This window comes from Babylonia areolata, chromosome 22 (genome assembly GCF_041734735.1).
Source record: "Babylonia areolata isolate BAREFJ2019XMU chromosome 22, ASM4173473v1, whole genome shotgun sequence".
Taxonomy (NCBI): domain Eukaryota; kingdom Metazoa; phylum Mollusca; class Gastropoda; order Neogastropoda; family Buccinidae; genus Babylonia; species Babylonia areolata.
The window spans coordinates 33,290,926-33,315,955 of NC_134897.1; the positions used below are offsets into that span (position 1 = coordinate 33,290,926).

General features: G+C 38.7%; 1 protein-coding gene across 3 annotated transcripts in view; it reads left to right on the top strand.

The window, feature by feature from the left end:
• Positions 1-25,030, top strand: part of LOC143297424 (furin-like protease kpc-1) — a 218,651-nt gene that overhangs the window by 173,670 nt on the left and 19,951 nt on the right. The window contains exons 8-14 of one of the 3 annotated variants that reach the window (XM_076609770.1): positions 178-390; positions 576-676; positions 2,176-2,279; positions 3,831-3,948; positions 4,390-4,694; positions 10,986-11,318; positions 17,935-18,069. In XM_076609770.1, coding sequence (XP_076465885.1) covers positions 178-390; positions 576-676; positions 2,176-2,279; positions 3,831-3,948; positions 4,390-4,694; positions 10,986-11,318; positions 17,935-18,069 — 1,309 coding nt within the window. The remainder of the gene's footprint in view (positions 1-177; positions 391-575; positions 677-2,175; positions 2,280-3,830; positions 3,949-4,389; positions 4,695-10,985; positions 11,319-17,934; positions 18,070-25,030) is intronic. The other 2 variants (XM_076609771.1, XM_076609773.1) reach the window with 2 other exon arrangements.

Genomic DNA, 25,030 nt, shown 5'->3' on the forward strand with positions numbered 1-25,030 from the left:
GTCTGCCCTGTTAACCTGGGAGATGAGGAAAAATCTCCATCCTTTACCCACCAGGCACCATGACCAGGATTCAAACCCAGGACCCTCAGATTGAAAGTCCAATGCTTTAACCGCTCGGCTGTTGTGCCCGTTGCATGAGTATTATTTTCATAGCATCATACCTTTTGTGTGTGACAGGGCCGTGGAGGTCTGGGCTCCATCTTTGTGTGGGCGTCAGGCAATGGGGGTCGGGACGGGGACAACTGCAACTGTGACGGTTACACCAACAGCATCTACACCCTCTCTATCTCCAGCAGCACGGAGAATGGCAACGTCCCCTGGTATTCTGAGTCCTGCTCTTCCACCCTGGCCACCACTTACAGCAGTGGCTCTGGAGGCGAGAAACAGATTGTGAGTTCTTTCTACCAGATCTGCACCCATGTATATTCGCACAGACATGTGCATCTGCACCCATGAATATCCACACAGACATGCGCACAGTTACACACGACTTGCATGTTTACAAACACGCACACACACACATACACAAGACAATGTTGTGAAGTCCTGATTAAGTCTTTCTGTTTTCCTGCTAGGTCACAACGGACCTGCGCAAAGACTGTACGGAAACACATACGGGTACCTCTGCCAGCGCACCTCTGGCTGCTGGCATCATCGCCCTTGCCTTACAGGCTAAGTGAGTCCTCTTCCTTTCATGCTATCTGTTTGTCTGTCTGGAAGTGTCTGTACTTTTCCAGGTCATTTTGAGTCAGAGCAGTAGTTTTCTTTTCGTTCTGTTGGTTCTTTCCCTATTTTTTTAGCGTAAACAATATGACTATGATTTTATATATTTATTATCTTGTTTGAGTTGTTCTTGTGTGTGCATGTGTGTGTGGTAAATATAAATGTTGACATTTTACCAGCAACGTTATGCTAGAAAAAAAAAGTTAGCAAGATGAGTATTGATGATGACTTTATGGCCATCCCATTTTTGAAGAGTATTGTATTACAAAGTGTTTTTTACTGATTTTTGTCACAACAGATTTTTCTGTGTGAAATTCAGGCTGCTCCCCAAAGAGAGCTCATTGCTACACTGAGAGCGCCACCCATTTTTAAAAAATGTTTTCCTGCATGCAGTTTTTTTTTGGGTTTTTTCCCTATCGAAATGGATTTTTCTATAGAATGTTGTCAGGGATAACCCTTTTGTTGCCGTGGGTTCTTTTACGTGTGCTAAGTGCATGCTGCACATGGGACCTTGGTTTATCGTCTTCTCTGAATGACTAGTGTGCAGACCACCACTCAAGGTCTAATGGAGGGGGAGAAAATGCTGGCGACTGTACCGTGATTCGAACCAGTGTGCTCAGATTCTCTTGCTTCCTAGGCTCTTGGCCATCACTCCACATGATTACAGAGACTGTTTAATCTCCAACCTATAATTTGGAAGAAAAAAAAAAAGATCACTTTCAACAAAGTTTGAATTTGCCCTTTATGCTGTACACAGTGGTTAAAACAACCACCCATAGGCAGGTATCAAAGCATCAGTGACGTACATTTCAGCACTGATCAAACTCAGATCACAAAAACATTCTGGTGAAATTCCTGGCTCTCCTTCTTTCAGTGCCAAAAATAAAACCCAGCATAATGGGAATCAAATCATGCAAGTAATGCAAAAGGTCATAACTGGCTGATCAAAACAAAGAAAACTACATCAAAAAGATATCATTTTTGTATATCTGTATAAATACTGACAGTGGATATGTGTAACCTTTCTGTCTGTGTTGGTGTATATGATTTATATAAATGCTTTATTTTATCTCTGTAAATGTGCATGTATATATACACTTCTGATTATTTCATCTCAGTAAATTTTCATGTATACACTTTGACTATTTCATCTCCGTGAATGTATATGCATTCACTGATTATTTCATATAAGTAAATTTACATGTATATACTTTGGTTATATCATCTCTTTAAATGTGCATTTATACATTTTGATTATTTCATCTCTGTAAATATACATGTAGTATACACTTATGATTATTTAACCTCCATGAATGCACATGTATACACTAATTATTTCATTTCTGTGAATGTACATGTATACACTTTATTTTGTATGTACATAGGTACACATCATTTCCTATCTGTGGATCTGTGCATGTAACACTGTTATGATTTCCACTGTGTGTGCAGCCCCTCCATCACCTGGCGGGATATGCAGCACATTGTGGTCGAGACGGCCAAACCAGACAACCTCAAAGCACCAGACTGGGTCATTAATGGGGTGGGCAAAAATGGTCAGCATTTTGGCACTCACTTTTCCTTCATTTATATTTTGAATGCTCCCTCGCCTGTTGTTCCACATTATAATAATAATAATAATAATAATGGATACTTATATAGCACACTATCCAGAAATCTGCTCTAGGTGCTTTACAAAAACGCTTTTGATAACATAAAACATTATATCTATGTTACATACACACACCAAAATGTGACCACACACACACACGCACGCACGCACGCACGCATGCACACTGCATACATACATTTTAACATACATGTGTATCTAACAGCTACCCTAACACATACGCACACATAGGCAGGCACAAACTTACATAAACACACGCACACACAATACACATTCATATACATGCATGTAGTTGTGGACCTGCCACAATTGAACTTATTGCTGAGGGAAAAGGTGAGTTTTGAGACGAGATTTAAAAGATGCGAGGGAATCAGAATGACAGAGGTTATCAGGGAGCTTGTTCCACGTCTTTGGTTTACTTATCTGGTTTACTTGAGCATTAATCACCAGCCGTCAGGAGTTTGTGTCTGAGTGGAATTCCAGAGATGTTTGCTTCTTCATCAAGAAGAGAAGTTGGTGGTTATTTGTATTTTTACCCTCAGGTGCAACCGTTAACATGGGTGTGCAGTTTTCAACAGCAATGCAACCAGCAAATCATTCTGCCTTGTCTGTGTCTTTATTTAATCTCTACCCCCTACCCTCCCTCCCTCTCTCTGTCTCTGTCTCTGTCTCTGTCTCTCTCTCTCTCTCTCTCTCTCTCTTGTTCTGCCAAATGATGCCAGTGTAAAACTGACAACTAATCAAAATGGAATTATTTTGCTGGCAGAAGCCAAATGAGTCTTCCCTTTATATGCAATACAGATAAGTGTAAGTACAAAGAGAGGAAATTATGCCAACAAATGATGTTGATGTCACATATGTGAGCAGTATGAAGGTAGCACGGGCTTTTTGAAAATCAGATTATCACATTGATTATTGGAGATAATGGATAAGAAGTATTAACAGACTGTAAAACTTGAATGATAGTTCTTAGTTCTAGGTGGTATTCTATATTTCTTTGGGTTTCTAGTTTTTGTAGTTGTTCTGTGATGCTTGGTTCTAATTTGATGTGGTTTAACTGTTCTTGGATTTTTTTTTTAACTGTTGATCTTGAATATATATGCAAAAGCATTCTCAGGTGTCTCAGTATAATTTTGTTCTGATCTCTTTGAGTTCTGAAACATGTGAACGTCTGTTAAATGTATATTTTATGTTTGTATTGTGAGCCGTATACACAGCCACTTGTAAATTGCTCATAAGAGATAATAAACTTGACTTAGAATTCTATGGGAAGATGCTAATTTGTTGAAAATTACATTGATGTGTCTGAAAAATCATGGGTTGATGAAAATATCCAGGAATGGTACTGTGACATTTATCACTTTCAGTTTGATTTGTTTGTCGTGATGCACCATACCCACAAGGGGTGAAAAGGAAATAAATGTTGGTTTGGGGAAAAACTTATATGAATCACAATGATTGTGTGTGCATATTTCAGTGAGCCATTCCTTTGGCTTTGGGCTGATGGATGCCTCAGCCATGGTCTCCATGGCCCGCAACTGGACCACAGTCCCTGACCAACACATCTGTGAGATCCGCTCCCTGGACCACAACAGGTAGGGCATTTGGACATACAGCACAATGTCTGTAGGAAGCCAAGTTTCATTCAGTTTGATTGCATTAAAAAAAGTGAACAAAACCTGTGTTCAGGAGGCTTTCCTGTTCATTTATAGATTGATATGAATGGATACATGTCTCTTTGCGTGTATGTGCGTGTGACTGAAACCTGACTGAATGACATGGGAAGCGAATGATGAGAGTCAAAAGGGTCAGTAAGCTCTAATTAAGCAGCCAGGCACCTCTGTAAAATACTGATGTATTTGTTGTTCCCCTCCGCGCCCCCCACCCCACAATGTTTTAAAGTGGCCATGGGCCTCAGAAATACTGAGGCCTCCCCACCCCCACCCCTCCCTCAACTTGTTCAAAAGTAGCCACTGTGCACCTCTGTGAAATTCTGATGACTTTGTTTCCTCCCCTCCCCTGTTGTTCTTACCCAGCAGAATCGTGCCCATCAACGGCAAGATCATGGTGCCGCTGTACACGGATGGCTGCGAGGGCACAGTCAACCACGTCAAGTACCTGGAGCACGTGCAGGCCCGCATCACCATGTCCTCCTCGCGGCGCGGCGAGATCCAGATCAGCCTCACCTCCCCCTCCCTCACCCGCTCCGTCCTGCTGGCCAAGCGCACGCGGGACACCTCGCGGGAAGGGTTCAACAACTGGGCCTTCATGACCACCCATAACTGGGGCGAGCCTGCCAAGGGCCAGTGGGTCCTGGAGATTGAGAACGGGATGAGCTCCAGTGAGTTGTTCTTGTCTGCCAGGGTTTTCTTCTTCTTCTTCTTCTTATTGGTTTGTCTCTTCACAGCAAAGTGGTTTCGATACGTACATGCATTAATTCATTTCAGCACACACACACACACACACATTCACACACACACACACACACACACACATATATATATATTGTATGCTGGGATGCAGTGGGATGGGTGGGAGGAAGACAAAGGGGTAATGTTAAGGATTTTTGGGGGGTAGGGATGAATAAGAGAATGGGGTATGTTTTTCTGGGTGTTAGTTACTAAGGTGTGTGTTTTGAGTGTGGGTGTATGAAAATGTGTGTGTGAATAAAAATCTCCTTGGTGTCCTTTTTTTGTGAGTGTGTGTTTGTGTTGTGTACATACGGAAATGTGTGTGTAAGTCTGTGTGTGTTTGTGTGTGTGAGACATACTTTATTGATGTAAGGGGGCCTGTGCTTTTGTGTTTAGATGAAAATGTAATATCTTCTGTGTTTTTTGTTTTTTTCAATCAGTTCAGACAAATGTTTGCAAAATCAAATTTCAGAATCTATAGAATTTGATTTATACTTTTGGAAGTGAAAATAGAAAACTACTTTGAACATTGACTATTTGGCATGAAAAGAACATAGGCAGAACACTGAATATTAATAAACACATTGATTCAATATTTGTGAACATATGGCACCCATTTCTTTACTTTTGTTTGTTACATAGACACTTTAAAAACATACTTGTCAACTTCATGTTTTTTATATCTTTTATGAGTGTTTGCAATGTTGGCTTTACTTTGATGATCCAATATTTGTATACAAAAAAGATTTGGCTGAAAATAAAGTATGGAAAGCACCCATCATTTTTAAAAAAAACCCTGTTTGTAAAATGGTGTATTCTTTGCACAAAATCAGGCATGCGTAAGTGCTTTCAGTGTGTGTGTATATTTGTTGATATGTGCTTGTGAATTTTTATTGAGGGTACAATGTGTGATGCATATTATACTGTGCATACATTTGTATGTGTGCATGTTGGTGTTAATGTGGAAGTAAGAGCATGTGTGTTCAAAAAGTATATTGAGAGTCCAGACTATTGAAAGTTGTGTTGGTATGTGAGAAGATGGATATAAAGATGGTGTTGAAGAGAGACCTTTTTTTTCTTTCTTTTTTTCTTCCAATTCTAAACTGTCAGTGTGCAGTCAGTGTGTTTATCACATGTGTTGAACACCACAGTCTACATTACTAATCAAGTCCATGCGTCTTGGTGATGTATGTCCATATATGTGCCCTACCATTACTTTTTAATCTGCAGGTAGCGTTCTGCATGGAACAGTGTCAGTGTCTATTCTTGTACATACCTCACCCCCCAACCTCTGAAATGTTCATACTCTTAGCATGCAGTATGTGTATGTTTCTGGACGTGTGTGTGTGTGCTTATTCATCAGTGTGCACAAGTATATTGACTAGAATTATGCCCTTTCTTGTGGATACCAATAAAAACTACAACAAAACAAGTGCATGACACTGATGTGTTTTGATCTACCATGGCATGCACTGCTTCAGGACAAATTGTTTTTGCTCTTTCCATGTGAACCCGAGTTCCATGAATGCAAGATAGTGAAATACAAAAAAAAATGTTTTGTTCATAAGGCTGTTGGTAAACTTTACCTATAAAGCTTGTTTTGAAACATGCTGACCAATATATACCGGTAGATTACTTTCCTTAGCGTTTGATTAGGGAAGAAAAAACATGGGGAAAATATTAAATCTGACAGTGAGAGAAAGTCATCATCATGGTTACATCCAGTTCTGAAAGCCCAGAATAAAAACAGGAAATAACTTCTGTTTGTTTGTTTTTTTGAAATAGATCACCAATTAAAGATCAGGTTGTTTTGTGATAAATTGCTCTTTCAGATTAATGTTATAGATGAGTGTGTCTGTATGTGTGTTGCATCAGTGGAATGGGTTTGATAAATTCTCCAGAGAATCCACTGACTGGTCTGTTGATGTAGCAAGTACCCCAGAAGAGACAACAGGCAAGGAAATAATATAACAAATGGTGACAGTTTTGAAAAAGATCCTTGGAAGCATCAGATCTGCTGAAGAAGTGTTTTCTGAAAGAATCCACACCAGAGAGTGAGTGTGTTGTTTTCCATGTTTTGATTTGTCACACTTCAGCTGACTCTGTTGGATTGCGATGAGTTGCACTAACATTTTTCGTTTCTCTCATGAGACCTTACCTGTTCGTACTCTTGCAGCATAAAAGTATTGCAGACTGTACCTGTAATTTTCTTGTCCAAGATAGTATCAAGAAAGATTGGTTTATGAGAACACTGGTCTTGGAATTGTAGGGTGACATCAGAATCTTAACTCGAAAGATAAAAGAGAAAGAAGGTTTAGGGTATTGTCATGGCATTTCATGGGAAGCCTAATAAAATGTCAGTCTTTGTGATGGCAGAAAAGGTGAAGTTAAAAGTACACAGCTGGTCCTTTAATGTGTCTGAGAAGTAACTCGTTTGCTTTGCGAAATTATACCTGTGGTTTTAGTCTGGCAGTATATATGTTTATTTCTGTGATGAAAAATTGTGGAGCTGTCATTTTCCCATCAGATTCAGAAAAGAAAAAAGCTGAGGACACAACTCTTTCACACCTTTAAGGGAAACTGGCCTTTTTTATCACATAGCAGTTATGAAAGGCATTCAAACTGGTGGAATGCTCTTGACAGGCACAATAGCCAAGTGGTCAAAGCGTTGGACTTTCAATCTGAGGGTCCCGGGTTCGAATCACGGTGACGGCGCCTGGTGGGTAAAGGGTGGAGATTTTTCCGATCTCCCAGGTCAACATATGTGCAGACCTGCTAGTGCCTGAACCCCCTTCGTGTGTAAACGCATGCAGAAGATCAAATACGCACGTTAAAGATCCTGTAATCCATGTCAGCGTTCGGTGGGTTATGGAAACAAAAACATGCCCAGCATGCACACCCCCGAAAACGGAGCATGGCTGCCTACATGGCGGGGTAAAAAAAAAAACAAACGGTCATGCACGTAAAAGCCCACTCGTGTACATGCGAGTGTACGTAGGAGTTGCAGCCCACGAAAGAAGAAGAAGGTGGAATGCTCTGTCATTTTTACATGTGTGTAAAAGTTGGTCTATCACAAGGGAACTTTTCACCCCAAAGTATGTCGGTGGCAAACTGGATAATCCAACTCTGTTCACTGTCTCTTTGAATGTCTGAAAACGTGAAAATAGTTCGTATGGTGACATTTTTATTATGGACACAAAAACATCACCTTCAGAGGAGTCAGTAGAATAATTATCATTTCCTGTTCCAATTCTAGCATTGATTTACATTTATTCCTGAAAAAAAAGTTTTTGCTCATTAAACTCTGACACTGTTTTTCCATGTGTCATCACATCTATATAAGCATATGGGAAGTGTTTGCTTTTTTCTTCATAGTCTAAAATAATGTTGAAACAGACATGCACACATAAGCCTAGATGACATGTTTTTCATTCATGCATGGATGATTGTCAGGATAACATTTTCAGGAAAAAAATTTTAAGAGTTTAATCTCTCATTTCTATTTTTCTAGTTTGCAGTAATCTGACAAGAAATTCAAAACTTTTTATCATGGAGGAGAGAAAAGCGTGAGAAGATAATCACAAAGAAGAAAGGGAGAGTTGGCAGGAATAGGAACAGAACAGGATTGGAGATTTCATGATATATCATCACATCATAGAGATTGGCTGTTTTGCCATGTGAAGGATATGTGACAGTCTGATGGAAAACAACCTGCTTTTTGTTCTAATGAATGTTTTTAGCTTTACTGAGGAAAATAACAATTCTGTCAGAAGTAGTTTTAAAGTTGTTGACTTGCTGATGATATCACTCACTCCCTGAACCTGAAAGGGGAAAACAAAATGCATGTGTTGAATGATGTGATAGCTTCAGAACTAGAATGGCACAGTTAGAAAAGTGCATGGCATGATCCTGCCTCCATGTGGTGTTGTGCTTGGGTCTCAGTGCCTCAACACTGCCATGGTCCTCGTCGTCGTCATCGTTGTTTGCTTTGTTTCTCCCCATGACCGTGTGCCTCATTTCTGCCCAACTCTTGTTTTCTGCTCTTGAGTTCATCACACCACTGTGGTAAGTGCATTCATTTTTGTTTGTGTTGACACTTGTACTTCCAGTTGTTTTTTGTTGTTGTTTTTTTTGTGTTGTTGTTGTAGTGACATTGCATGAGAAAACCTGACTGAAAACTTTGCTGTCCGTTGTCATGTTTTAAAATTTAGTCAAGATTTATTGTAAGGTTTATTGTAGATATTACATCTGAAACTGTTCACACTGTGAAAAAAAAAAAAATTAAGTTTCATTCTAAGCATTACCTCGGAAGGAAGTTTATAAACTTATTGGTCAAGTTTCATTGTATATATTGCATATTGAAAAGAAATGTCCATTCAAAACTTTTTAAATTAATTAATTGCATCTGTAGTGCTTTTTTTTTGCTTTTTTTCTTTTTTGTATGTCCCATTTTCCATTCTGAAAGCTTTCCCCACAACAGGGTTTTCTCAGCAGTGTTGCCTTGCATTTTGTCTGTTGTGTTTGATGGTTCACAAACAGGACAGTGAATGAAACTGCTCCTTATGATTATTTGAGCATGGCATGTCTTGTAAGGGGAGGTAGGGATTTTATTAAAAGAATACAAAATGATTCAATCTCTGTGTGTATATGGAGCATGGTGTTCTTTGTCTGTTATTCTGAAAAAAAAAGAGATATATGTACTTTGCCTGTAATGCCAGCTGTTGAAGCAGTGCTGTGATAGCAATTGAAACAGACAGTGTTGTGTAGCTATTGAAACAGACAATGCTGTGGTAGGTATTGAAATTGACGCTGCTGTGGTAGCTATTGAAACAGACACTATGTGGTAGCTATTGAAACAGACACTATGTGGTAGCTATTGAAACAGACCATGCTCTGAAGCCATTGCAACAGACAGTGCTGTGATCCTTTCAAGAGAATTTAAATTTGAACACTCAGAATTTAACAACAGCAGGTTGTTGTTGTTTTTTTCAATTGCTCAGAAGAGAAGAAGATGTGTTGCTTGTTAGAGGTGATGCGTATTACTGTAAGGAGAGTGCATGTTCATCAGCAATGCATGTCCAAGCTTAGGAAACGAGTCATAGTGTTCAGTCTGATGGTGTTCCAGCATTTCTTATTGTCTGCATGTTGGCATCTTGGCCTTTGCTCATTTCATTTAAGAAGAATGGAATTTTAATCTCTCAAAAAAGAAAAGTAAACCACACAAAAATATGAAATATGTAGTCGCAAAACCAGTTATCATTATTACAGTCTTGTTTGATGAATGTGTATAACATTTCTCTGGATATGTTTATCTCTTCTCTTTCAGGCTCTCCCGTCCTACCCTTCACTCTCTTTGTCTTTTTTTCCCCCCTTATGTTCCCACAGTGATGTCACCCAGTTTGGTTTTCTCTTTATTCAAAGGTTTAGAATATTTTGATTTATCCATCTGCCTCATTCCACAATGGTGGGTAAAGGATGGAGATTTTTCCAATCTCCCAGGTCGACATATATGCAGACCTGCTCGTGCCTGAACCCCTTTCATGTGTATATGCACATAGAAGATCAAATACTCATATTAAAGATCCTGTAATCCATGTCAGCATTCGGTGGGTTATATAAACAAGAACATACCCAGCAAACAGAGTATGGCTGCCTAATATGGCTGGGTAAATAAACAAAAACGGTCATACATGAAAAATGTTACATGTCTGTTTGAGCGTGTGTGCATGTGTGCATGAAATCTGATTGAATGACACAGGAAACAAATGATGAGCGCTCAGTGGCAGCCATCAGTCGGCTGTACTCAGGTAGGCAGCCTGTTATGCAAATGACCCTGTGTTTGTAAAGCGCTTAAAGCTTGGTCTCTGACCGAGGATAGGCGCTATATGAATATCCATATTAATCAATCAATCAATCTTACATATGCTTCTTTCCTCACCTTTTTCTTTTTTTTTACACTTTTGAGGGGGAGGAGGTGGGGGGTATTTTTATTCCTGTTTATTTCATTATGTCATTTTACTTTAGGCCTTGCCTTGACTAGTTGGGAACAACTGTAATGGAGCAGAGACCTGTTGTATAAGATGACCTCCATAAAAAACATTGATCTGTTAGTCCTGTTTCTCGTGTTCTGTTAGTCCTGTGTCTCTACATGTCTCTGATAAGTGACTGGTAGAGTTAGAAACATTTCTTATGATTAAATCCTGACCTCCTTCTGTTTGCAGTGCGGGCCGGCAGACTGCGTGACTGGGTTCTTGTGCTGTACGGCACGGACAGCCACCCACGCAAAAGCCCCACCAGTGTTCGCAGCCCCAAAGTGGACAGCTGGGGCCAGCACTACTACCCTGAGAAATCCCGCAACCACTACCCCTACCCCCACCACAACCCTTTCTACAGGAACTACAACACCACCCATTACCCTCCCACCACCACCACCACCACCACTACCACCACCACCACGCGGAGCTACAACTACCACCGCAAACAGCAACACTCAACGGACAGGTGGAAGTGGGGAGGCAAGGGGAGCGGCCGGAACCATTACGGCGGCAGCTCTAGTAAGACTGGTTGGGACTCCTCGTTCTCTCGCGAGTATTGGGAGTTCTTGCCTTATGCACGCCCCAAGCATAAGCACGCCGACCCTGCTGCTCACACGTGTGTGTACGAAACGCTAGCCAAAAAGTCCAACTTATCGTCCTCCTCTTCCTCCTCCTCCTCCTCCTCTTCCTCTTCCTACTCCTCAGGCGCCCAGTACCCAAGAAATGCGAGGCCCAAACTAACCGCAGGCAAGCTTCCTTAATCTCTCGTTCTAGAATTGTTGGGTGTCTTCTCTCTCCCGCCTTTCCTTTTTTTCCTCCTGCTCATTGCCTTATTTGGTGTTGTTTTCCAATTGGTTCTGCTTTCTGTTGGGCTTTCCCCTCCCCCTGTGCAATGGTTGGCTGATCCTGTCTGATTTCCATGATCTCTTTGTCTGTTGAGTGGTGACTGGACTCTGCCCTGTCTACACAGTCTTTAGTCGTATGCTCCAGTGATAGTCTTTTCCCTACCTTGTGGTCTTCTGTCTGTGTAGAGCTCCTGTCCTTTCTCTGCTGAGAATTGAGCACATCAAGTCCATAGATCTGTTAGTTCTGTTTCTCATGTCCTGTTAGTCCTGCGTCTCTACAGGTATGTTCTGTGCATGCTGCCAGTAATATTCAAACAGTGCGTGAGTAAACCTTTTTAAGGACACTTTTTTGGTTGTCCTTCCTGCAACAGCTTCTGTACTCTGAAGGCCACTAGAAGGCAAGACAATGTTACTCTGCAGTCATTGGTAAGATTTGTGATCAATTTGGATAAATGGCGTTTACCTGTGATCTGTTATGCACAGTTGTGATTTGTTATGCACTGAGATGATGGATTTTTGCACTGTGGTGAGATAATGTGGTGACCCATTATATTTTGTAGTGACCCATTGAATATTGTGGTGACCCTTTGTCCATTATTGCAACCCATTACCCATTCCGGTGACCCCATATAGTTGAAGATGGCCTGTCACTGCTGCACTGTTTGCCTTTCATTCCTGCCTGCCTTGTGATGAGTGCTGACACCTGCTGGGTTGTTCAGTCACAAAGGTCAGACCATTGGAATATTGCATAATCAGAATGAGCTGAGGCCTGACCAGTGGCCCTGTCTTGCCATGAAGCCTGAAGTGTCCTGCTGAGATGGAAGACACAAATTCAGGACAAAGAAGTGCAGATTTCTCATCAGCGGTGATGGGTGTGTCAACGTGGTCATTCTTCTGGTCTGTGAACTTTACAGCAGTCCATTTTGTGCTGTTGTTCACCTAGAAATTATTCTGCCTATCTCCTGATCTAGCAGTTCAGATGTTAATTGGCCTGATGATGAACATCATTCATCATGAATTAGTGAACCCTCCCCTTCCGCTTTTTTCTTCTTTTCCATTAGAGTGTCTGTTTTCTTTTAGTTTTGACTCTTGTATGTTTACTTGGTTATTCACTTCTTTTTTTTATTGTCACACTAAGGGAAGTTGTTTGCCTCTTTTTTGGTCTATTGTGAATCGTCACCACCAATATGAGTGATCTTCTCACATCTTTTTCTGCATTTAATGTGTGGTTTTTAAGTTTTCTCTGCATTTTGTTTTAAATAGCTTGGCAGCTTTGCTTGTTTTGATGATGATTTTTGCATGTTGTGTTGCCATTATTTTCATGTCTCTGTATGCTGTTTTCGTCTATTTTCATTTTTTGTCACTTTTTTTTTTTCTTTTTTTTTTCTTTTTTTTCGTCCACAACATCCAAACCCAGTCAGAATTCTGATCCCAGTCTAGATCCTTTACCGGCATTGCTTCCCAATCCAGTTTTCTACAAAATTATATCCCAACACTCTTAAACATTTTCTGCATAGTTTAGCCTTCGTATACAAAATAGATACCAGCCTCCTAGACCTCTTCACTTTTTCCCCCCCTCTACCTCCTTGCAGCTCTCCCCTCACCCTTTCTCCTTCCCCTCTTCACTTGCCTCCCACCCTCCCCAATCCCCACCCCTGACCCACCCCACCCCCCACCCAGTTGGTGTGAGCATGCCCTGTAGTCTGCCACTTGCTGCCACTCACTGACCAACCCAGCCACAGTGCTTGCCTCAGCTCATGTACATTTTGGGGACTTTCCTGCATGTCTTCCTTGTGGACCAGCTGTCCAGTCACCTCCAGGACCGTTTCCACCTGTCTGGAATGAGTTTGTGAGTGAGGCCGGGCAGTACGTCCTTTTTTGCACCCCCGTCTTGAATGAGATAATAGTGCTTGTTTTTTTCACGGGACATGCATCTTCCTGTGGACCATTCGTGCATTGTGCACCACGTACAGCGTGTTGGGAATTTATTTTGTCTGTGGTGGTCCGGTTGTTCAGCATGCTTCAACTGAGTGACCAGTTTCTGGTATTAAGTCCTTTGCCAAAAGAGTGTGTGGGTGTTGTCTTCTCTTACTGTCGTATGTGCCGGCTTTGTTCCACAAACTATGCAGTGTTATCACTTGGCAAAGTAAGTCTGTCAAAGCATGCAGGAGGGAAAAGAAAGGTAAACCAAAGAAAATACTGTGTTATCTTTCCTGTTTTTGTATGAGTGTGTATGTGTCTTTCCAGTTTGTTAGATGAAAGGACAGTATTAGAAGCTAACTCTGCTGTGGTTATGAAAAGGTCAGGATATGGAAAATTGGAAAATTTAATGGAAATTTAGAATAAATTTCTAGTATATAGAGACATCTCTCCAACACTTTTTGGGAGCATATGTTGTGTAGGTTCACTTTTTTACTTTTTTGTTATCATCACAATTCTGTTACATTTCAAAGTTTGTGAGAATAAGATCATACCCATTTCTTATACAAACGTTATTTGGCAGTAATAACTGAATCCCCACTCCGAAATGATGACTTTCAGTCAAACCATTTTGTGAACTAGTTGATATGGAAGTGGAAAAAGTGACTAAAACAAGAAAATGTTATTGATTCCCTAAACACAAGAAAAGGTGTAAAATCTTGGTGGAGAGACTGACCATTGATCACAGGACGAAACAGCTGATGAATAAGAAGACAAAAAAGACAACAAAATTTCCCTGGCACTGGGACAGAGAGTTTGAGAAGAAAGAGCAGACTGGGGGAAGAAAGAAAAGACACAACTGGTTTAAAAGTTTTTTAAACATCTCAGGACTGCCTGTGTGTTGTAAAACGGCATTGTGTTTGAACTCGAGATCATTGACAACACACCCCTCCAGAAGATGACTGCATTTATTTTTCCTTAGAGGATAGTGTATGTTCTATATGTAGAATGGCTGTGAGATAGACAGGTCATGGCTAGATAAATGGTTCAAGAAAATTACACTGCTTCATATATATATATAGCATATATATTCATATATATATATACATACATTCACAGAAAAAAGTGGGGGTTTTTTGTTTTGTTTCCTTAACTTATTAGTTTTTAAGAATGAAGAAATTATTCAAGACATACAAAAAACGTACATAACCCTCCAGATCATTCTTTTTGATAACCATTTTTACATCACACATATGCAGTATGCACTTCACTTACTTAAAAAGAACCCATCATAAGTATTGTCCTCTGGCAAAATAGTTTAGGAAAACAATCCACTCTGATAGGTACATTATATATATATATATATATATATGCACTCAAGGCCTCACACACTAGTCAGTAGTGTGTTGGCTTATGCTGCTTGTCAGGCATCTGCTTAGCAGATATGGTGTAGTGTATACAGATTTGCCCAAATGCAGTGACACCACTTTGAGAAACTGAAACAGATGCACAGCACATCCACAGGTTCACAACACCCACTTTATTTTTTCCTGTTTGCTGAAAGAGTGCTTGACAGGTCAGCATGTTCTGTGGGAAAAGAGGTTTCAATTGATTGCATCCTCTCATAGTCAGCTGTCATTAGTAAGAACTCTTATGATCTACATTCCTGTAATTGTTGGATTACTCATTCCTTCTTTGTCTTTCTTTTTTTAATTTTTTTTTTATCTGTTTTGGGAGTATTCATGTTGTCTTTCAATTTGAACTGCTGCTGTGTTCCCAGTTGAATGATTTGTTGCCAAAAAATGTCAATAAAACAGTTTTGGTGGTTGTTTTTTTTTTTCTGATGTGTGTATGGGTGTGCTTTTTTTTTTTTTTTTTCTTGCTGTGTGGTGGTGTGTGCGATTACCAGTTGCTAGCTTTCATATGTGCAGCTCCTTTCTCTTGCTGTTGTGTCTTGTATATCTGTTGTTTGGAAATGAGTGAACTTCTGTTCTGAACATAAAGAGTGTTTGAAAAACAAACAAAAAAAAAAACAAACTTAGATTCATAAGTACTGTAATCACTGCAATATTTGGTATCATGTGACATTTAGCTGCAGGAGGTCTAAAACCATTTTACTATATGGAGTGATTGGTAGGGATTTGGACAAGGAAAAGAGAGAGAGGAAACAGCAAATAGATGAAAGAGAGAATAACAGAAAGGACAAGTAAAGTTAATGACTGCCGTGCAGTGTGGAATGACGCTGCCACCAAAGGAGCAGTGACACACAAAGAGGACTGTGATGAAGCAAAGAAGAACAAACTATACAGCATCTGAGCAGTTACAGTAGGTTTACAAGCCATGACCTCTCTCTCTGTACTATGTTGTCCTGCCCTTTGATGCTTCAGAAATGTTTGACTGGTTTGATCATTTGGCACTGGAACCAAACACACCCTACTACAGATTTGAGTTTTGTTTTCTAAGCAGGACATCACTTTCAAACAGGTTTACCACAGATACGCACACACACACACACACACACACACAGTCTCTCTTGCTCTCTCTCACTCTCTCTCTCTCTTTCTCTCTCACTTAACATACTTGCACAAATATGTACAATAAAAATACTCCCAAGATAATGCATCCATAAAAAAAAAGATGAGTAAATCAAGAGAGAAACAAAGCTAAGATTATTTTAAAACAAATTTTTTATACACTTTATTTTAAAAAGAAGGGGGTTTTGTGCTCATAAAAATGGTTGAGCATTGAGGAGTTGATATACATTTCCTGTTTTTAAGTGTGAGAAATATTATTATGATATTATGTAAGTCATGTATTTCTGTGTATGTGCTAGTGCGTATGATTGACTTCCGTTATTGAATTATTTAACTTGTGTGTGAGGTTTGCATGAAATATACCAAAGTGAGGAAATAGAAAGATTGAAACTGTTTAGTATGCTAGTTTAGATTAAAAGAATCTAGAATTTTGTTGTAAACACCCCAGTGCAACAAAATACAAGCACAAAGGAGAGAGAAAAAAACAAAACCTGACAAATGTTTCTTGTAAGATTTGAAACCATGGATCCAAATCAGCTGTCGGTGAGTTTGAATGAAAAGAAACAGACAGTGAATGTTTTCTTTAGATTTTTTATTTCAAAGGACACTTTATTTCCATATTGTTCTTTCATTGTGTGCATGTGTTTCTTTTTCACTATATTTTGGTGTCTATCTCTCAGTATCTCTGTCTCAATTTTGATACTTCTCAGTCGGAATCAGTTTAGCTATGGTGACTTTTGAATGGTTTCGGTCTGGTTTTTTTTTTTTATTTTTTTTTATTTTTTTTTTTATTGTATACTTTTTTGAATTTCACTTTGTTTTATTGATTGCTAGCATTTTTGTGTCTTACTGGTTTGGAACATTTGTAGCAGTGTATAGATAATTAAGTTTCAGTTATCTTGTGTACATTTTCAAGATAGCCATTTTGTGTTGTATTCTTATCCCTTTTTTAAGTAGAATAAGTCATTTGATATTGAAATTTTGTTATAGCATGGTTTGACTTAATTATGTAACCTGTTGATTAGGCAGTAGATTTTTTAACATGTCTGTATTGATAAATTTGATAAAAATCATGTTTCTTTTCAGTAGTCTGTGGAAAAATGTCTCTTTATATGACAAAATGCTGTTTCACTGTCATTTGCTTCTTCTCTCTCTCTCTCTCTCTCTCTCTCTCTCTCTCTTGCTTGCTCAGTCTCTTAGTCACTCATATTCTCACAACAGTATTCTAGGTATTTTTTCATTGTTTTTGGAACTCCACACTATTTTCTTTATATCAGAGCCATTCTGCAAATCATAATACAAGTGTTACATACCTAAGCCAGAAAAAAGTTGTTTAACATTTTTTTAGGGCATATTTTTTTTACATAATTTTTCCATATATTTAGTGACGAGTACAATATATTTTATGAATATGGCTTGCTGGGGACTGATAGTATTTTACCTTTTTACTCTTCCCTCATACGTTTTTGCATCCCTAGTAATATTTAATGTAACTTTAAAAAAGAAATGATAAAGAAGAAAGTTACCAATGTCATTGATAGTACATTTGTGATACTGGTTTGAATCAAAAATCATACAAATAGTAATTGTTATTTTTTCAGTGCACATTTCTTTTTACTTGAGGCTGTATGTTTGAGTCAGGTGTTCATTGAAATGCTTTGAAAAAAAGAGAAGACAAATAAGATTTTTTTTTAAAGGCAAAATGGTTGACATAAGCCAGAATCTTAAAGGAGAAAACAGATATGGTCAAATGATATTATTTCTTATGGTGATAGATGTCACAGGAAAATGACCACTCATGTTCACCTTTTTTTCCTTTTCCCTCACATTTAACAGGTGAGCTGAAAGAATGGACGTTAGTGGTGACCGGCACAGAGAAACACCCCCTGAAGCAGAACGTGTCCACACAGGCCGCCCCCGCAAGTCGCTCCTTCACGTGTGCAGGCGTGACCTCCAACGGCATCTGCATAGGTCTGTTGCTTGTCTGTTGTCTCATGCCCTCACTCTGTTTCCCCTCCACATTCCATGCCTGTATCACTGTGCTGCTGGTTGTACTACTGTATGTCTGTGCCGACGTCCTGAGGACGCTTCCTCCCCAGCCGTTTGAAGATGAGGGCTTGTTTTTTTGGTTTTGTTTTAAGTATGTGCGCTGCAGTTTTATCCTGAGTTAGGATAGGCTGTAGCTTCCCTGCTTTTGATGGGGGAGCGTGGGGGCTGATTTGATGAAATGCTGGTCTTAAGTTTTAGACTTGTTTATGCATTCACAAGGACAGAAACAACATTGCCTTATTTTCTCAGGGTTTGCTTTCTTCTTTTTTTTTTTTTTTATTATTTTTTTTTTTTTATACATTCTTGGCATATAGATGTGACAGAAAGCTTCCAAACATGCACATGTGCATGTGTGCACACACACACATATACACACTCACCAGTCAGACAGCCTCTAACTAACAGTAAGTTCTGATGGCAGGTCATATGAGTAAAAAAAAAAAAAAAAAAAGAAAGGATGGAATATTAATCAGGGAAGAAAATTTGAGACAGAATGAGAAGTAGAGTGTGTGCACATCAGGCGAACCAGGTTAACTCACGCATGGTATCTTTTTGAATTTTAGCGTTAGAAATTGGTAACACTCAGACCTTCTCATGTAAAGTGGTTGCTTTCTCTCACATCTTCCATGTCTCCTACTTAAAAACTATTATTTTTAAATTTCACGCAAAGCATCGTTTAGGCAGCATTATAAACTTCAAGGTGATTATGTGCATGGTTATAACACTTTTGTATTTGTGTAACTTATTCAAACAATAGGGTGTTTTTATAAAGCCTGTAATAGTGTCGAATTTGAACCTCATAATCTGGTTATTTGTATCATTAGGAAGTGTATATTTGTTTTCATTGTTATTAAGTGTACATAATTATTTCTACATTTTTATCAAGTGTTTTCATGTTACTTACTCATTCAGTGATTTATACTACACCCAGCAATATTGAGTTTGTCCATGATTAGTACTTCGTGTTTTTTCACATCTGTGCTGTCATCAGAATATATGATATGTTGGTTTGGATCATTTTATCAACATTACTGAATATACATTTACTTATTGATTTCTTGTTCTTTTACATAACCTTTGTGCACTTCTGTCAGTGTGATTGATTTTTTTTATTTGCAAACCCAGATCTTGATTTTTTTGTGTGTTTTGTAAAGGTTTTTGTTTGGTAATTTGGGGGCTGGAGTTTATTGGTGTGATTGGCTGGCTGGCTGGCTTTTTTTTAATTTCTTTTTTGCTTGTATGATGTGCTTCAATTTTGTTTCAGCATACTTGTTCTATTCACTACATAGTACAAATGAAGCATAGTCTTGTATATGCCTTTCTTAACTTGCACTTTGCAGGGACTCACATGCTTGTGCGTGTATATGGTTTATTTTAATAGTAGAGAGATCACCATTCTTTGACAACATGTTGCCAACTTACATTCCAGTCAACAGATGTCATCCATCAAGTTGCCATGATTTTGGGACCATAGAGTTGAACTTTTCTCTCTCCTCCATGACATGTTGGCTTTATTAAAACGAAAATTCACTTTTTTTTGTAGCCTGATCTTAACCTTTTTTGAGCTCTTGAGATGTCAAAAAGCTGGCTGATACATCCCCTGCTTCTGCTGTTCTGTTTGGTGTAGCTTTGGAAATTTGTTTAAAATGCATGTTTCATTTTGTTCATCTCAGACTGAGTAACCCTAATCTTCATCAGTGTCACATTGCTGAATAAGGTGGTTGAGGCACACAGAGCCTGTGCACTCTCTGTCTCTGTCTCTGTCTCTCTCTCTCTCTCTCTCTCTCTGTCTCTCTCTCTCTCTTCTCTCTTTGCCTGGCAATGGTTGGGTTAGACAGTTTTTATGCGTTTTATATATATTCTTATCTCCCTTTCATGTATTAGGGATCCACAAAGGTATATTATTGACACTTATGCAGATGTTATCTGATCTGACGGAGTCAGGTACCATGAGGGAATGGTCATTGTCAAGACTTCTGATCGGTGTCATGAGGAAATTGTCATTGTCAAGACTTTTGACCTGACAGTGTCATGAGGGGGTGGTCATTGTCAAGACTACTGATCTGACAGTGTCGTGTGTTGTGAGGGAATGGTCATTGTCATTGTCAAGACTTCTGATCTGACAGTGTTGTGTGTTGTGAAGGAATGGTCATTGTCATTGTCAAGACTTCTGATCTGACAGTGTCGTGTGTTGTGAGGGAATGGTCATTGTCATTGTCAAGACTTCTGATCTGACAGCGTTGTGTGTTGTGAGGGAATGGTCATTGTCATTGCCAAGAATTCTGATCTGACAGCGTTGTGTGTTGTGGGGGAATGGTCATTGTCATTGTCAAGACTTTTGATCTGACAGTGTTGTGTGTTGTGAGGGAATGGTCATTGTCATTGCCAAGACTTTTGATCTGACAGTGTTGTGGGGGAATGGTCATTGTCATTGCCAAGACTTTTGATCTGACAGTGTTGTGTGTTGTGAGGGAATGGTCATTGTCATTGCCAAGACTTTTGATCTGACAGTGTTGTGTGTTGTGAGGGAATGGTCATTGTCATTGCCAAGACTTTTGATCTGACAGTGTTGTGGGGGAATGGTCATTGTCATTGCCAAGACTTTTGATCTGACAGTGTTGTGAGGGAATGGTCATTGTCATTGCCAAGACTTTTGATCTGACAGTGTTGTGAGGGAATGGTCATTGTCATTGCCAAGACTTTTGATCTGACAGTGTTGTGAGGGAATGGTCATTCTCATGGCCAAGACTTTTGATCTGACAGTGTTGTGTGTTGTGGGGGAATGGTCATTGCCAAGAAATCTGATCTGACAGTGTCATGTGTTGTGATGGAATGGTCATTGTCGTTGTCAAGACTGCTGATCTGATGGTGTCATGTGTTGTGGGGAAATGGTCATTGTCATTGCCAAGACTTCTGATCTGACAGTGTTGTGAGGGAATGGTCATTGTCATTGCCAAGACTTTTGATCTGACAGTGTTGTGTGTTGTGAGGGAATGGTCATTGCCAAGAATTCTGATCTGACAGTGTCATGTGTTGTGAGGGAATGGTCATTGTCATTGCCAAGACTTCTGATCTGCCAATGTCATGTGTTGTGAGGCAAACAAAGGCAAACCAAATAAATGAAAATATAGATATATGAAAAGATACATATGTGAAAGACAGTCTGATAACAGGCCTTGTGTGTATTTTCTTCAACTAACGTCAGCAATGTGCCATAAAGATGAAATATCATGGTTCCAAAATTATGGCATCTTGAATAAGTCATTAAGTGAATGGAATCTTTTAATGAGAAACCAAGTATTTTATTGGTAATACATTTCCAGGGCATTGTAAACTTGAGGGTTGAGCCATTTTTGTGAATGATGTTACTGAACTGCAAAAAATAGTACATGTCTTACGTGTTGTCAATGGCAACAGATTGGGAGAATGCAGTTTATGTGACAAATCAGCTGGGCATCTGTATACTCTGCAGCATATTATACATTGTGTGTGTGTCTTTGTAGTAAGACGTTATGCATGCACGCATAAATTTGTAAATGTGCAAAACAGCAATCAGTACCAGTAATATACACTTCTTTTTTTTCACACACTTCACACACACACACACACACACACACACACACACACACATGTATATATATATTGATAGATAGGTAAATATACAAGCCCCAAAAATAAGTCTGAGAGTGTCAGGACACATTGACAGTGTTACTAATGGCAGAGACGTGCTGATCATATACAGGTTTCAAAGGCGGTTTCCCCGTTCGCTCAGGTATTGTCAGGATCTCTTGTCACTGTCACTGATCGCATCTTTTGTCCTTCAGTTGACTTGTATCTCCTCTCATTGAATTACTGATTCTGCTGTGCAACATGAGAATTAATCAAGCACAAACTGAAACATTAACTTACCTCTGAGCAAAGTGGCAAAGAGACTTTGTATTTCTTTTAACAAATTACTTTTCTAAGTTTTGTCTAAAATACTTTGTTGAAAAGGTATTGACTGTTCTGGATACATGGGAAAGGGGTACAGGACTGTATGCCACAAGAAAGCCCATCTCTGTATGAATTTATCTCTCACTCTCTTTCTCACTGGCTCACTGAACTTCTGATGAGTTTAAAATGTGCATGAATATAGTCATGGAGACTCTGGCTACAGATATCAATAAATCTATTGAGCTCTTTGTCAATGCATTTTATGTAACTGGGTGGGTAAAGTTAAACAAGTTCTTTCAGTAAATGGATTCGGTATTGTATGGCTGAGTCAGGGAGTTGGGGATGAAAGAGGGTTTCAATCAGAATTTAAAGATTGCTTAGCGTCTTGTTATAAACAGAACTGGCATTCTAAAATGGAAGATCATGTAAAGTATTCTTGGTTCCATTCCTTTAAAACTATTTTACAACCAGAGAAAGTTTTAGTAGTAGTTACCAAGAAATGGCACAGAGATATGCTAGCAAGATTCAGAAACAGAACCTTAGGTTTAAAAGCTAATAAAAGATGGTTTGATCTTGAGGGTTTAGCTGATTGTATGTGTACAGTATGTATGGAGGATGTGAGAGAGGATGAAGATTATTTTTTATTTCATTGTAAAGCTTATGAAGACATTAGAGCCAAGATACGACTTTTTCATATTGCTGCTGAGAAAAGACATGACGTGCTTAGCCTGTTATCCACTGAAAATGATGAAATTATAATTTTGCTTGCCAAATACATAGCAGAAGCTGTTAATATCAGGAAAAGGAAAATAGATAGTAATAACACATAATCATCACTAGCTATATGATTAGTCTGGTACAGCTGTATACACTTGATGGTCACATTGTATGTTTATAGTCTATTGTATGTTGTTTCACTACTATGGTGTGCGTACATGTATTGGCACATACACAAATGTATGATTAAGTAATTTGGTTTTTTTTTAAATCAGTTATTGACATTATTTGCCTTATTTATTGTTGTTTGTTTTCTTTCATCCAATACAATGACGCTGCAACTTAGAATTGACCCCCTTGACATAAGGGCTATAGTTAGACCAATGTCAATAAAAGCGTCTGAAGCATCACTGGCTCACTGAAAATATATACACACAAACGAAGAAAAGAAAGCATAGAACACAGAACAGTGTTCCACATTTCTCTCTTGACTGGAGTGTTAAAAATAACTCATTTAAACAATGTCTGTCCGACTTTTCTGTTAAGATAAGGCATTAACACTCTTACAAGCCTATCACTGAATTATTTTACACAGAGCAGACCATAGTGAACCATAACTGTTAACTAGTTTGAAATGTTGCCTGATCAATACTGTCACACAACTGTCTGAAACTGTATCTCAAACTCATGATTCCACTTGATTTACCAGCTAACAGAATTCTCTCTCTCTCTCTCTCTCTCTCTCTCTCTCTCTCTCCCCAAACCTTTATATAATGTGTGATTGTGTTTTCTTATTTAAACTTTTCACGAATAATCAGCAGTAAAGAAGATTATTTCATATTTAACGAATGGTAATAATTTGAGGAAACTGATAAATAATTTTGAAAGGAAAAAAGATATGTATTTTTCATCAATATTGTTATTAAGTAATAAAGTTTTAAGAAGGAAAAAAAAACACAGTTGAAATGATATACACACTGTGTTCATGTTGGCTGTAATTCTTTGTGAAGCTTTCTGCTAAATTGTTTCAGTGTACAGCAGTATTTGATCCTCCCTCTAGTCAGGGCTGATGCACAATATTCCATTGTCAGGGATGATCTTGTTACAAAATGTATTTTACTCACGGGTTTTTTGTTCTCACTGAGGGTGCTTATTGGGGCAGCTGTTGTCAGCGATTATTCACAGTTGATGGTTTGTTTTGAAAAGTTATGTATCTTGAGACTGTTATGGGAAATGTTTAATAGCCATCATGTGTGTTTCTTGTCTTGTCAAAACACCTTTTCAGTGTGTACACAATGTGGAGTCTGCTGAACACCAGTTTCAGGGGACGGGAAAAAAAAAGTCTTGGATAAATCTAATGTCTGTACTGTGTCAGAAAAGAAATGGATTCTCAAAACAGTTTGCAGGACTGGTACCCAATGTCTTGTGAACACAGGAAAGGAAACTGGAAATTGTGAATTCACTTGATATTGCTGTTGATCACTGTCAGTGTCCTCAACAATCTTCTTTTTAATGTGTGTTTGTTGATCTGATATTGCATGAGTGGTACATATGAAAACTTTCAACATTGGCATTTTATTCACACTTACATTTCTGAAAACCATAAAAATGTTACATTAATAATAATAATAATAATAAAATTTAAAAAAGATTTGTGCCAACACTTACATTTCTTAAAAGGATAACAAAAAATGTGACACTAATAACAAAAAAGAAAAACAAAAGATTTCATTTGTGACAACACTTCCATTTCTTTTAAGAATAACAGAAAAATGTGACACTAATAACAAAAAAGAAAAACAAAAGATGTCATTTGTGACAACATTTTATAAACAACGTTGCACCACATTCTTCCTTCGTGGATCCATTCTTGTCTGAAGTGTCAGATGGCTAGAACAGTGGTTGAGAGAATAAGATAAAGGTCACTGTCATTTTCAGCACCCCCCATCTCATTGCAAGCAGTACATGGTTTTACTATAATGTGGTCACAAAAAATCTTTTCCCTCTCATTTTTTTCCCCTAATTTTGCTATTTGTTTGCTTTTTTAGGGGGATGGGGGTTCTTGTATGGTAAATTCAGTAGAAATCACACTAGTCATGAAGGCTTTGACTTGTTAAAAATTCTATTTCACCAGTTTTAAACATTACTTAAGTTTTCATTTTTGTCTAGGTGTCCTGATGTGTTCCCCTTGAAGGCTTATGCAAATGCAGATAAAGTGCCTTAAGCCTTTCCT